At 37.2% G+C, this 12157-nt stretch overlaps 2 protein-coding genes across 3 annotated transcripts in view; one reads left to right on the top strand and one right to left on the bottom strand.

Moving 5' to 3' along the window:
* The window catches only part of fmoda (fibromodulin a), a 79748-nt gene that overhangs the window by 55859 nt on the left and 11732 nt on the right, over nt 1-12157 (top strand). The window lies entirely within an intron of this gene.
* Nucleotides 663-10815, bottom strand: LOC307143592 (lumican). The gene is made up of 4 exons (XM_079845319.1): nt 10649-10815; nt 9615-10248; nt 6888-7205; nt 663-1955 (listed from the first exon to the last, which is right to left on the bottom strand). The coding sequence occupies exons 2-4, from the start codon at nt 10234-10236 to the stop codon at nt 1804-1806; spliced, it is 1092 nt and encodes a 363-aa protein (XP_079701445.1). The 5' UTR covers nt 10237-10248; nt 10649-10815; the 3' UTR covers nt 663-1803.

The following is a 12157-nucleotide window of genomic DNA, read 5'->3' as shown; positions in this document are numbered from 1 at the left end:
AGTAGGACAGAAAGTAGGATTAACTTGGAAGTGATTTATTTGCTTGTCACCATGTGTTTTGTTGGGACACTGTGTTAGCCTGAGTAAGCAGAATCCCAGCCAACCAAATATGGAACTTTTATCCATATCCACTGTATTTAATAAGAAACATTGTACAAGAAACAAAAGAACCCAATACATCTCATTCTTTATCATGGCAACATTTCTTTTAGTGGACACTTTTTGTTTTGGCTAAACTAATTTTGTTTATGAATACTCGCTGAGGGACATGCGATCGTTCTTTGTCACACAATGGAATGTGTTTATATCCAAAGATCAGTTTCAGAAGTGCTTGTCACAAAATCCATTATCTTTGTCATAGACAATGTCTTATACTCTTTGAGTAATTCAGAAAGATAAAGTAATAACTTAGTTTTTTAAACTTGGCAGATACAGCATTGCAGTGTATTGCAAATGTTGTGAATAACTTTTTTTTTTTTTTCATTACAAAATGACCAGGCCAAAACATGCAGCAGGGTTGTGCTGTTATCATAAGATATGAGAATTAATGCTGCTTGATTTTACCATGTTCAATATTTTCTGCATTTAGCATAATTCAAATCAACAGACGAATCAACTAAATTACTGTGGAACGCAGATGAATATAACAACACTGTCAATATAATTTGACATCAAGGGGTTTAATTTAATTGGAATCTTAGAACTTCGTTTTCAGTACAAGCGTTTGGAATAAAATACATTGTAATGTTACAGAGAGGTGCCGCAACGATGGAATATTAACTTTCTAGACTATACGTAACAAAAAGCCTTACACTATCCTTCAAAAGTTTGGGGTTGGTAAGATTTTGTAATGTTATGGTCTCTTATATGGTCATAAGGCTACGTTTATTTGATTAAAAAAACTGTAAAAACAATAATATTGTGAAATATTATTACAATTTAAAATAATACTATTCCTGTGATGGAAAAGCTGACTTTTCAGCATCATTGCTTTCACATGATTCTTCAGAAATCATTCTATTATGCTGATTTGTCAAGAATAGTGAATAGTGTTCAAAAGAACAGTGTATGTATTCTAAATAGTTTTTTTTGTAACAGTGTGAAAGCCTTTACTGTCACTTTTCATCAATTTACTTAATCATATTCCTTGCTAAATAAAAGTATTGAAAAAACGGTAACACTTTATTTTAGGGTTTAATTCTTGCTATTAACTAGTTGCTTATTATGAGGATATTAGCGGTTTATTAGTACTTATAAAGGACATATAAATGCCTTATTCTGCATGACCATATTCAACATCCCTTAATCCTACCCAATACTTAAATGCTACAAAAACTACCTTAATGATTAATAAGCAGTAAGTTAGGGGTTTATTGAGGCAAAAGTCGTAGTTAATAGTGAATATGTGTTCCCCACACTAAAGTGTTACCGAAAACCTGACCCCAAACTTTTGAATGTTAGTGTATTTTCACATGTTTAACAGTTAGACTAGATTTCATTATATTCTTAGAACATTTGAAGTAAAGACTAGGACAAGCCTCAAGGCTTGCACTGTACATCAAAACAAAATATGGCTGCCCATATACAGTACATCCAGAGTAAAATCATATTAAAACATTATAAGACCATTTACAACATGCTTATTAAAAACATTAGCACCTTGAACACTGAGCAATTAATTCTGCTGTCATGCTTTCTAGTGCAGACTAAATATACATATTATGTTATAATATAAAATATTATTGCATGCTATTTTAAAGTCTTTAAAATGTAGAGCTACTTAAGGCAATGACTTCTATTAGATCAAATATAAATGTTATGGAGGACACGTAGGCAGAACACCCAATCAGGAGGCAGCTTGTGATACTCCAGTTTATTACCGTCCAGCCTTAGGATCTTCATACGTGAATATGATGTGGGTCCTACTGTCCTGCAGAAACTGCCCACGTTGAACTCTGGACAACACAAGAGGAAAGTTATAGCAGAACAGATTAGTTGTTGTAATTTAGTTGGCATGTAGTGTTTTTTAATGTTCATGCCACATGATCAAACATAAAAATAGATTTGTTTGATATTATTTGTAAAGGATATTTATTATCTTAACCAGTATGGCAGCATTATAATCACTACCAGAAGGGTATTTATTTATTGATTAATTTATTTGTACATATTTTCACATTTGTCCCACTTAACTTTCATAGTAACTACTTTATCTAGCAGGCTAAGACTGTTCATATTTCTGTTTGTTTAAAAAAAAATGGTACGGCATTACCTCTTCCACTGTTTACTGTAGACAGAAATAGCAAGACAATGAGGTCAACATATTCAGCGATTAATGTGACGTGCCGTTTCAGAGAATTCGAAGTAGACATCAATCCTTCACTAGATCACACACCAGTCAAACTACAGCCCTCGTAAACAGGAGCTGCTTCCCAATGCTTCCTGTGTAAATAAGTTACAGGTGCGCTGGCATTGGCACCTCTTCAATGATCTGTTTCATCCTGTTTTAGATACTGATTGTAATTGTAGAATAATGGTTATGTATTTAAGCTCAAGCTGCTAATACTTAGCTTGTAGTTTAGGAGTTTAGTGAAAATCCATGAACTGAAAGACCATGAGGTATCTCTGGTGGCATTGAGACTATTCTCAGTACAGAGAATCAATATACGTTTACAAAGCACTTAAGGGGCCCTATTTTAACGATCTGAGCGCATGGAGCAGGTGCACTTAGGGCATGTCTGAATCCACTTTTGCTAGTTTAACGTCAGAAAAGTTGGCCGGTGTGTCAGGCACATGGTCTAAAGGGGTTGTACCTAGTCTCTTAATGAGTCATGGGCGTGTTTTGGGCGTAACGTGCAATAAACCAATCAGAGTCTAATCTCCCATTCCCTTTAAAAGCCAGTTGAGCTTAAACCATGGCGATTCGCTATTTACATGGCCTCGCTTCTCCAGAGATTAATCCTTTTATTTTTTTATTATTTAAAAATATTTGTGTGCTGCTGCGTGTCCCTGTGTGTGTAATAAGCAGAGTGTATGCGCGTTGTGCACCCGTCTATTGGCGCATATTACTAACGTGCCCTTTAAATAACACAGAAAATACTGTGCTATTGACTTTAGACCAGGTTTTTGTTGGTCAATGGCGCAGTCGTTTTCAGTTGCCTCAAAATAGCAACATGCCAACAATGCGCCTGAATACACATGGGCGAACAGATGGGCGCGACTGCATTTGCTATTTAAACAACGCGGCTGGACATGAAAATGATAAGTGCATCGGGCTGAAATTAACAAAAGATACTTGCTTCACCCCTGGTGTCGCATTGCGCCGGGTGTATGATAGGGCCCATTGTGTGTAAATATTTTGTATCTGTTTTTCCACACCTCTACCCATGCCGAGTGTATGATAAGGCCCATTGTGTGTAAATATTTTGTATCTCTGTTTTTCCACACCTCTACCCATCAATCCAGCAATAATAATAATATTATGATCATATTTTCTGGAAATATATATGTGAAAAACAGGCTCACAGTGTCTCCATCCTCATTCTTTAGCCTTTTAAACTGGGCTTGTCAATACATTTTCTATTGTATTCTTTCCATTTGTTTTCTAAAGGATAAATCTGACAGGTTGATGGGTTGTTTAACCTTTTCCTTACCTGCACTTCTAGATTATAATATATCAATTGACAATAGTGGCTTGGTAGTAATTAGAATATTATAGAATTATAGAATACTTTACTTCAAGCTGGTAAACTGCTACTAATGGCATGATATTTTGTTGGTTCAAAACAGTGAATCATGGCCAATGCCTGAAAAAAAAGGTCTGCTGAAGTCTTTGCCTTCGCCAGTGGCACAGCTCTTGTAACTGAGCTCGGCGTGCTTCTGAGGAGGAGGGGGAGAGAACAGACCGTGCTTTTAGCACATGTGGATTCCTTTTGGAGTATTCACAGATGTTCCCAAACCTTCCTTTTTTCCTTTCTCCCTCCTTCTCTTGCAGCTAACCTACTTTTTCTAGTCACCTTGTGTCTCTCCAGGATGTGTCCGTCTGCAAACACGTTGTGAAAAGCGCATTAGACAAATGAGAAAGGGGGAAAAGTAAACCAAGAGAGGAGGGAAAGTTTGTTATTTCTCTTCTGAAATCCTGTCACATTTTCCGTCTTTTTCCCATGGCCTGCCTGATTCTGAATGTTGATTCTCTCGTGCCAGAAATTATTTCATCAGGCCTTAGAACATAGCCTCATTGCATAAGACTGTTGATCAGGACAAACATTTGAGCAGTCAAGCATACAGATTTGTGTTTAGAATAATTTCTGCACTTGGCTGCACTAAGACTGTAGCGACATAGAAGCTGGGTTTACAAGGCCAGGCATTACAAAGTCAGGGACAGCCTTCCCGACAGATTTGTGTACAAAATTGAACTTAGAATGCTTTTCAAATTCCACAACAGTTCTAGAATGTGACTTAAATTTGATTTTGAAAATACTGTAGCATGCAGAATTGAAGTATTCTTAATGAACTGAAAGTTTGACAAAGCTTTAAGTTTAGAAAAAAAATCATAGGTAAATACTTATTTATATTCAATAAATGTATGGGTAAACATAGAAGAACATACACAGTTTTTTTGCTAGTTTCAGCCCAATGCAGTTTCTCAATTTCACGTCCTGCGCCACGTTGTTTAAATAGCAAATGCACTTGCGCCCATCTGTTCGCCCATGGGCGTGCTGGTCTGAAAACGAGGTGTATTCAGGCACTGAAACTGAAAACGACTGTGCCATTGACCAAGAAAAACCTTGTCTAAAGTCAATAGCGCAGTATTTTTTGTGTTATTTAAAGGCACAACGTGCGTACACTCTTCTTATTATTTTACACAGAGGGATGGAAAAAAGGGATGGAAAAATACCGGTATATATTTTATTTCAAACGGTACGATATCATGATTTTGCTCATTTCGGTATATGCTGCTGTTCCAAAGTTTACCGCTAGGTGACAGCGCGCTACCCAAACTGACGTGAAACCGGCAAATGTGGCAACAGAACAAAATGAATACAGCAGTTAAATCTCACTCAACACTCAACACGCACAAAACTCATTAATAAAGAGAGTAGACGTGAAATTTGGAATTACTTTGCTTATAAAACTGCTGAAGAACCATCAAACCTTGCCAAGCATCAGTCACTTAATTCCTGACTTGTAAGACATTAAGAGATCGACAGGTGAGTGCATAATTCTAACGATCTAATTTAGACATTTTTCTTTTAACACTGATTAACGCACATACATAAGATCGTATCGTTTAAATATAAAGAAATCTCCAGCGTTCGTTTCAACCAGTGACGTTTAGACCTCATAATATTTGCACACATACTATTGCACTATTTACATCCGCGAAAGACATAACCAACTGTGTTTATGTAACTACTCACTAAAGATTGACAATTTTGACATAATTTTGTGTGTATTTGACTGAGGAAAAACAACTTAATTTGGAATGCGCAAGCTCTCTTTAGGCTTGTGTGTGTGTGTGTGTGTGTGTGTGTGTGTGTGTGTGTGTGTGTGTGTGTGTGTGTGTGTTTGTTGTTGGCATGAGCGCAAAGAAAACTCTCTCTCATCCCATATGTATTACGAAATGCTATAAAATCGCTTGCATGTTCAAATTGGCGAGGTTTAAAAAGACGTGGGCAGTGATTTCCGTCAGCTGTCCCGCAACGGAAGCGAAAGTGTTGAATCTGAGCGCGCAAATTGCTTTTATAGTGCAGGTGCGATGTCTTTTCAAGCTAGAAGCAATGGAGACGCGCAGTAATGCTGATGTTGAAATTACTTACAAAAAAGTTTCCAAATGACTGATTGATGTGACAATCTTTGTTGATTAATTTAATAATAAACATTTGCTGTAATTTCCCACTTAATAAACCCAAAACTTGCGAGAGTGAGTAAAATTATGCGCAATACCGCATCAAAATTCAGACCCTGTATGGTATAGATTTAATATCGGTACTTCAGTATTAGATTGTGGTATCGTACCGAAGACAAAATTGTGGTATCGAGCCATCCCTACAGCACACAAACATTTTTAAATATTAAAAATAAAAGCGTTCAGTCTTTCTGCTCGCAAATTCCATCATGTAAATAGCAAATATGGTGCAAGCACAACTGGCTTTTAAAGGGAATGGGAGATGACACTCTGATTGGTTTATTAGATATTACGGCCAAAACATGGCTCATTCAGAGACTAGGGACAACCCTTTTGGACGAAACCCGCCGACCGTTTTTTTCCGTCGTTAAACTAGCAAAAGTGGATTCGTATCTAAATGCATCTGCGCCATGCTCTTCAGACCATGCTCTCAGATGTTAAAATAGGGCCCTTCATTTCCCAGAATACCCTTTACTGTTGAATTTCTCATAATCCAGTAAATTACAAACTTCCTTTACTAAAACTTCAAATTCCAAAATTCCAGTGTGGCCAATTCAATTCAAATACACATTCCCAAGTGAGACAGAAATTGTGTAGTTTGCCACATTGAAATAATTTTGTAGACTAAAACCAATCCATTGTTTCCTAAAGTCTGTCAGCACTGCTTTATTTCCACTATAAACATCTTGTCTCTTGAAAATCTGCTGTAAGATTTAAGTGTTGTGCTCTCTCTTCTGGTAAAGCAATTTATTGAGTCTTTTTCAATGTAACATTAGCAAGACAATATCTTAAAAAATAAGGTTCTCTGTCTTGTCTCACAATTATCCTGTCAATACACTTGGCATGAAACACTCTTTTGGGCTGAGAAATTTCCTTTGTCACTTTGAAATTCAGCAGAGGTGATTTTTCTCAATGGAGTGCTAAAGAATAAACCTCAGTGTTTTTGTTTGTGTATAACAAGAGCCTTACATCAACTCACCTTGGATATGGTTAACCTCAAGGTAGAGGTACTGAAGGGTGGTGGGAACTGTTGGGATTTTTGTCAGCTGGTTATACGAAAGGTCCAGCTCTACCAGAGATGTAAGGTTAAAGGCCCTAGGGTCAAGCCCTTCATTCTTCAATTTGTTGTGTCCGAGCCGTAGGTAACGGAGTCCATTAAAACCATGAAGGCTGTTTTCGGTCAGGCCAGTCAGAGAGTTGTTGGAGAGGTAAAGTTGCTGGACGGATGGAGGCAGATGTTTGGGGAAAGTATCCAGGAGGTTGTGACTGAGATCCAAGAGGTTGAGGCCTCCAAGACCTGATGAAGAACATAACAGATAGAGTTAATGCTGAGTTTACAGAATGATTCACTTTAATACAATGTTTCCTGATGATTTATGGGGATGCACAATTTATTTGTCTCATATCAGATATTAGAGATTTATTTAATTTATTAATTCATTCATTTTGTATCAGTATCTGGAGTTGTATATTAAGTATTTTATTATTATTTATTATTGTCATTTCCTCTATTTTTTACATTTAGATTACATTTGCCATCAAACACTCAAAAACTTTAAAATTTAAATATAATTAATGTTAAATTTAATCTTTAGCAAATTTTGAAATGAATATCCATTTTATTCTGTACATTTATGATGTTGTGATGCCTACATTCACTTGTGGTATTTAGAATTCTTTTAAGTGTTCAGTAAAAAAAAAAAGTATTTAGACAGCTTTTAGAGAGGCTGTGCTGTATCATGAATAAATCACAGCTGAAGGGTGTTGTTGGGCACGTCGCAAATCATATTCACGATACAGCACTAAACGTAACCACAATACAAATATTAAAGGCAAAAAATGTATGTATCAATGCAACTTTCATGAAGGAAAATCATTAGTTACTGTAAAAAATAGTTACTGACCGTTAACGGCAAGTAGTTACATTATTAGAACATTAGATGGTGGCAAAACTGTCTTGGGTGAGTCAGTCAGTAGCAAAGACTTTTATATTGAAAGGACTGAATCTTGTTGTGCACACGGAGCAGAAAGACGCAACTGACAAATGCTTTGATTAGTGCTGTCAGTGTCAGGTTATGGGAAACCCATTAATCACGTGAAATCACGTGACTTTGGCGGTCCAAACCGCTGAATCGGCCTACTGATTCGACTCGCTTCGAAGCTTCATGATGCAGTGTTTTGAAATCGGTCATCACTATATAAGTCGTTATTTAGGTTTTTTTTGCGCACAAAAACTATTCTCGTCGCTTCATAAAGTTATTGTAGAACCACTGTAGTGAGATGGACTTTGTAACGACGTCTTTAGTACATTTTATGGGTCTGAGAGTGTACAGTGCATTGTGCCAATGGAGGCCTTTCTGAGCCATCGGATTTCAACTAAAATATCTTCATTTGTGTTCCGAAGGTCTTACAGGTGTCGAACGACATGAGGGTAAGTAATTAATGATATAATTTTTATTTTTGGGTGAACTAACCCTTTAAGGACAAGATATCATAGAGGACATTTTTTTTTGAGGATTTTTTTATTATGAACATCGGACCGACCTGAAGGAAAATGCTATATACACTCGCACACTCGATCTCTTTCTCACAATACTCTACATAATACAGCAAGCTTCAATGAACAATATCAGTGAGAACAAACATATGTTTACGTTGCTAAGAGTGGTACATGGTCTGAAGCACATGGCACTGGTGCAAACGATGGAAAAAATGGTCTAAAGGGTTGTACCTAGTCTCTTAATGAGTCATGGGTGTGTTTTGGGCGTAACGTGCAATAAAACAATCAGTCTCATCTCCCATTCCCTTTAAAATCCAGTTGTGCTCGCACTATGGTGGATTCGCTATTTACATGGCGGAATTTGCAAGCGGATAAATGTTTCTCTAGTGAAGAAACGGATCTGCTCTTCCAATGATGCCTGCTTGCTCATCATTACTGCAAATAGTTAGGCTAATTCTGATACATGCAATGACTATCCATTATGGCATGTAAACATTTTTATATTTATGTACACTGTAATATTTTACATTTTAATCCTTTAATTTTTCCTATTTAAAAATGTGTGTGCTGCTGCACGTCCCTGTGTGTGTAATAAGCAGTGTATGCCAGTTTTGCACCCGCCTATAGGCTCATATTACTTACGCACTCTTTAAATAACAAATATATATATATTGCGCCATTAATTGCATTTTTGTTGCGTTTAGTTTTTGTTTGTCAATGGCGCAGTTGTTTACAGTTGCCTCAAAATAGCAACGGGCCAACAATGCACCTGAACACACCTCATTTTCAGACCAACACGCCCATGGCCGAACAGATGGGCGCAAAGGCATTTGCTATTTCAACAATGTGAGCTGGACGTGAAAATGAAAACAGCCTGTTTCAGGCTGAAACTAGCAAAAACACTTGCGTCGTGCCTGGCACCACATTGCCCCGTGTGTATGATAGGGCCCTTAGGGTGTTGTGTAGTGATACACAGAACCATTGGGTGAAGAGGTCATAGCCATGTTTTATCGTAATAAAACACAGCTATTGACCAATCAGAATCAAGGACTGAAACTACCCGTTTTATACCATTTTAATTTAACGGCCATTTATCGACCATAATATTAAAATAAATATCAGCTTATTTGTACCAGGCAAACAGTGCATCTCTACATTAAGCATTTGAAAGATGTGTTAAAATAATATTTAAAAGCCAGTACATACCTTTTAAGTTGCTCTCTTCAATTATCTTCAGACGGTTGCCTTGTAACAGAAGTACCGTTAAATTGCCCAGATTTTGGAATACACCTGCAGAAACCGTTTCGATATGATTATATGCGAGTCGCAGTTGCTTGAGTCCGCTTGGCAGTCCGGATGGTATCTTTGTCAGGTTATTATTGTTTATGAAAAGATTTACCAAGTGGGTCAGATTGGAGAACAACGCATTATCGGGTTGCTCACTCAGTAGTTGATTGTGATCCAAGATTAACCAGCGCAAGTTGGTGGCATTGGCGAATGCTCCGGATCTAAGGAAAGTAATATTATTCCCTTGGATGAACAGGTACTGTGTGCGGGACGGAAGGCCAGAGGGAAGCTGGTCAAGGCCCCTGTGGTCACAATAAAGGGCTGTTGGCCACTGGATGGGGCAGTCACACTCCAAAGGACAACTTTGTCCGTTCACAGCACGAAACCAGCCCGGATCCATCCGATCTTTCAAAGTCAAAACACTCGGCTCTCCCAAAAAACGGTTGATCCAGAGTGGTACACCTCCATAGTCAAAGTCCAGCGTGAAGGCCCAAGTCGGCCCACCCAAAGAGAGTAACAAAAAAATTGATCTGATATCCATTTTTCCGCCTGCCTAGATGAAACACAAACAGTCTATAATAACCCTTAACAGAATTTATTATTCAAACAAACCAGGAAGCTTCTTTTCTCCTTGCAGCAATAAATAAAAGCTTACACACATACTGTTTCGAGACAGATAGCTCTAGAAAATAGCTTTTCGAGTAAGTTACAGCAGCAATTCCATTCCCAGCAGAGCTTTATTGCAGTCTTGCTTAATAATAATAATGTGTTGAGTTTAACTTAATGTCTATACAATCTCTATTTCATTATCAGCTACAGTTAATAAACTACTTTCAAGAGTTTCACTGAATATATGCAAGTTACTAAACTGGTTAAAAATGCTACTTCCCAAAGAATCTCTTTCATCACATTGCAAACACATGCATCTACATATGTGAGAGGAATGTGCATACCTTTCGCCTCTCTTCCCCAGCCAATTTTAGTTAGGAAAGCCTCTGAAAAGGTAGATTTGTCGAGACTATCCCTGTAGACGTTTACGCTGGACACTGAATGGCAACCTGGAGAGTTTTACCCGGCTACTGAAACATTCTTCACTCAGCGATGGCCTTTTCTTCCATACAGCTTATTCTCACTCCTTTTTTTCCAACCTGTCTCGGAAGCCTATGGTTGGAGTCTAACCACTGCACAACATTTGTTAGAAACATGTGTGCTGGCAGCATAGAAAGGGCAATCTTTACAGACAATGCTGTTGTGATTTAAAATCTTTTGGACTTAACATATCACAATAATGTGTGGATGGACATCCTGTTGTTGATTTATTGTGACTTATTTCTTCAAAGCTTGATGATGTATAATGCACAACTGATGTTGAATCATATGTTAATGCTTATGCAAACCATATACTGTTACATAAACAGCCTCAGCCCGCTGACTGATGAACTGTAATATCACGTCATTGAGCCTGTGAGAAAAAGGAGTATGTCTGAAGGCAGTATATTTTCTCTTTGCAGACATGCCCTGCACAGCAGTCAGCTCTGGAACATCTAGCACAGAGAGCAATGGTTATAGTCAGACAGCTGGATGGGGCCTGGGGAGCCAAACAGACCCTGTTCGTCTATGAGAGAGCAGGAGAGAAGAAAAGAGGGAGAGAAAGTGTGGTTTAGTTAAGATAGCTTTAGTCCAACACTTTAAAGCCCTTCCATAGGGATGAGACAATGTTTTGGTTTATGAACGTCTGAAAAGTCAGAGTGCCCCCTAGCACTCAAATCAACCATGACAATCACAAAAGCAAGGTTGTGCATGACCTCCTGTCCTATAGAAATATAATGGAAGACTTCTGCATGATACTATTATGATATATTATTATTTGATATTTTATACTTATGATTATTGTTAATTTATACTTATTGCTTTAGATTAATATTTTAATTACATCATATTATTATTGTTCTTTATGGTTTTCAAATATAATTTTAACTGTAACCCCCAACCCCCCCAAAATGTTAACATTTAACATGGTTTAATACATTTTTAAAAGCTCTCTTTTTATTTAAAGCGCAAAAACAAATATTAAAAGCACAATATAACAAATGTTACATTCTGTAGAATATTTTAAAATTTGTTAAAAAAAAATATATATATTTTGAAACATTTCACTTATGATTTATCGAGTATCATGAAAATCGAGGTCATGAAAAATGTTGTATGGACATTCACAAAAATGTAATTAATAAACTGCTTAAAGGGATAGTTCACACAAAAATGAAAATTATCAAATAATTCACTCCCATCCCAGCTATCCCAGGTGTATATGACATTCTTCTTTCAGACGAACACAATCGGAGTTATATAAAAAAATGTCCTGGCTCTTAAGCTTAATGGCAGTGAATGGCAGCTCAAAATTTGAAGACCAAAAAAGTGCATCCATCCATTTTAAAAGTAATCCACACGGCTCCGGGGGA

The sequence above is a fragment of the Gobio gobio genome, assembly GCF_949357685.1.
Source record: "Gobio gobio genome assembly, chromosome: 19".
Taxonomy (NCBI): Eukaryota; Metazoa; Chordata; class Actinopteri; order Cypriniformes; family Gobionidae; genus Gobio; species Gobio gobio.
This window is presented reverse-complemented; position numbering and strand designations above follow the sequence as displayed.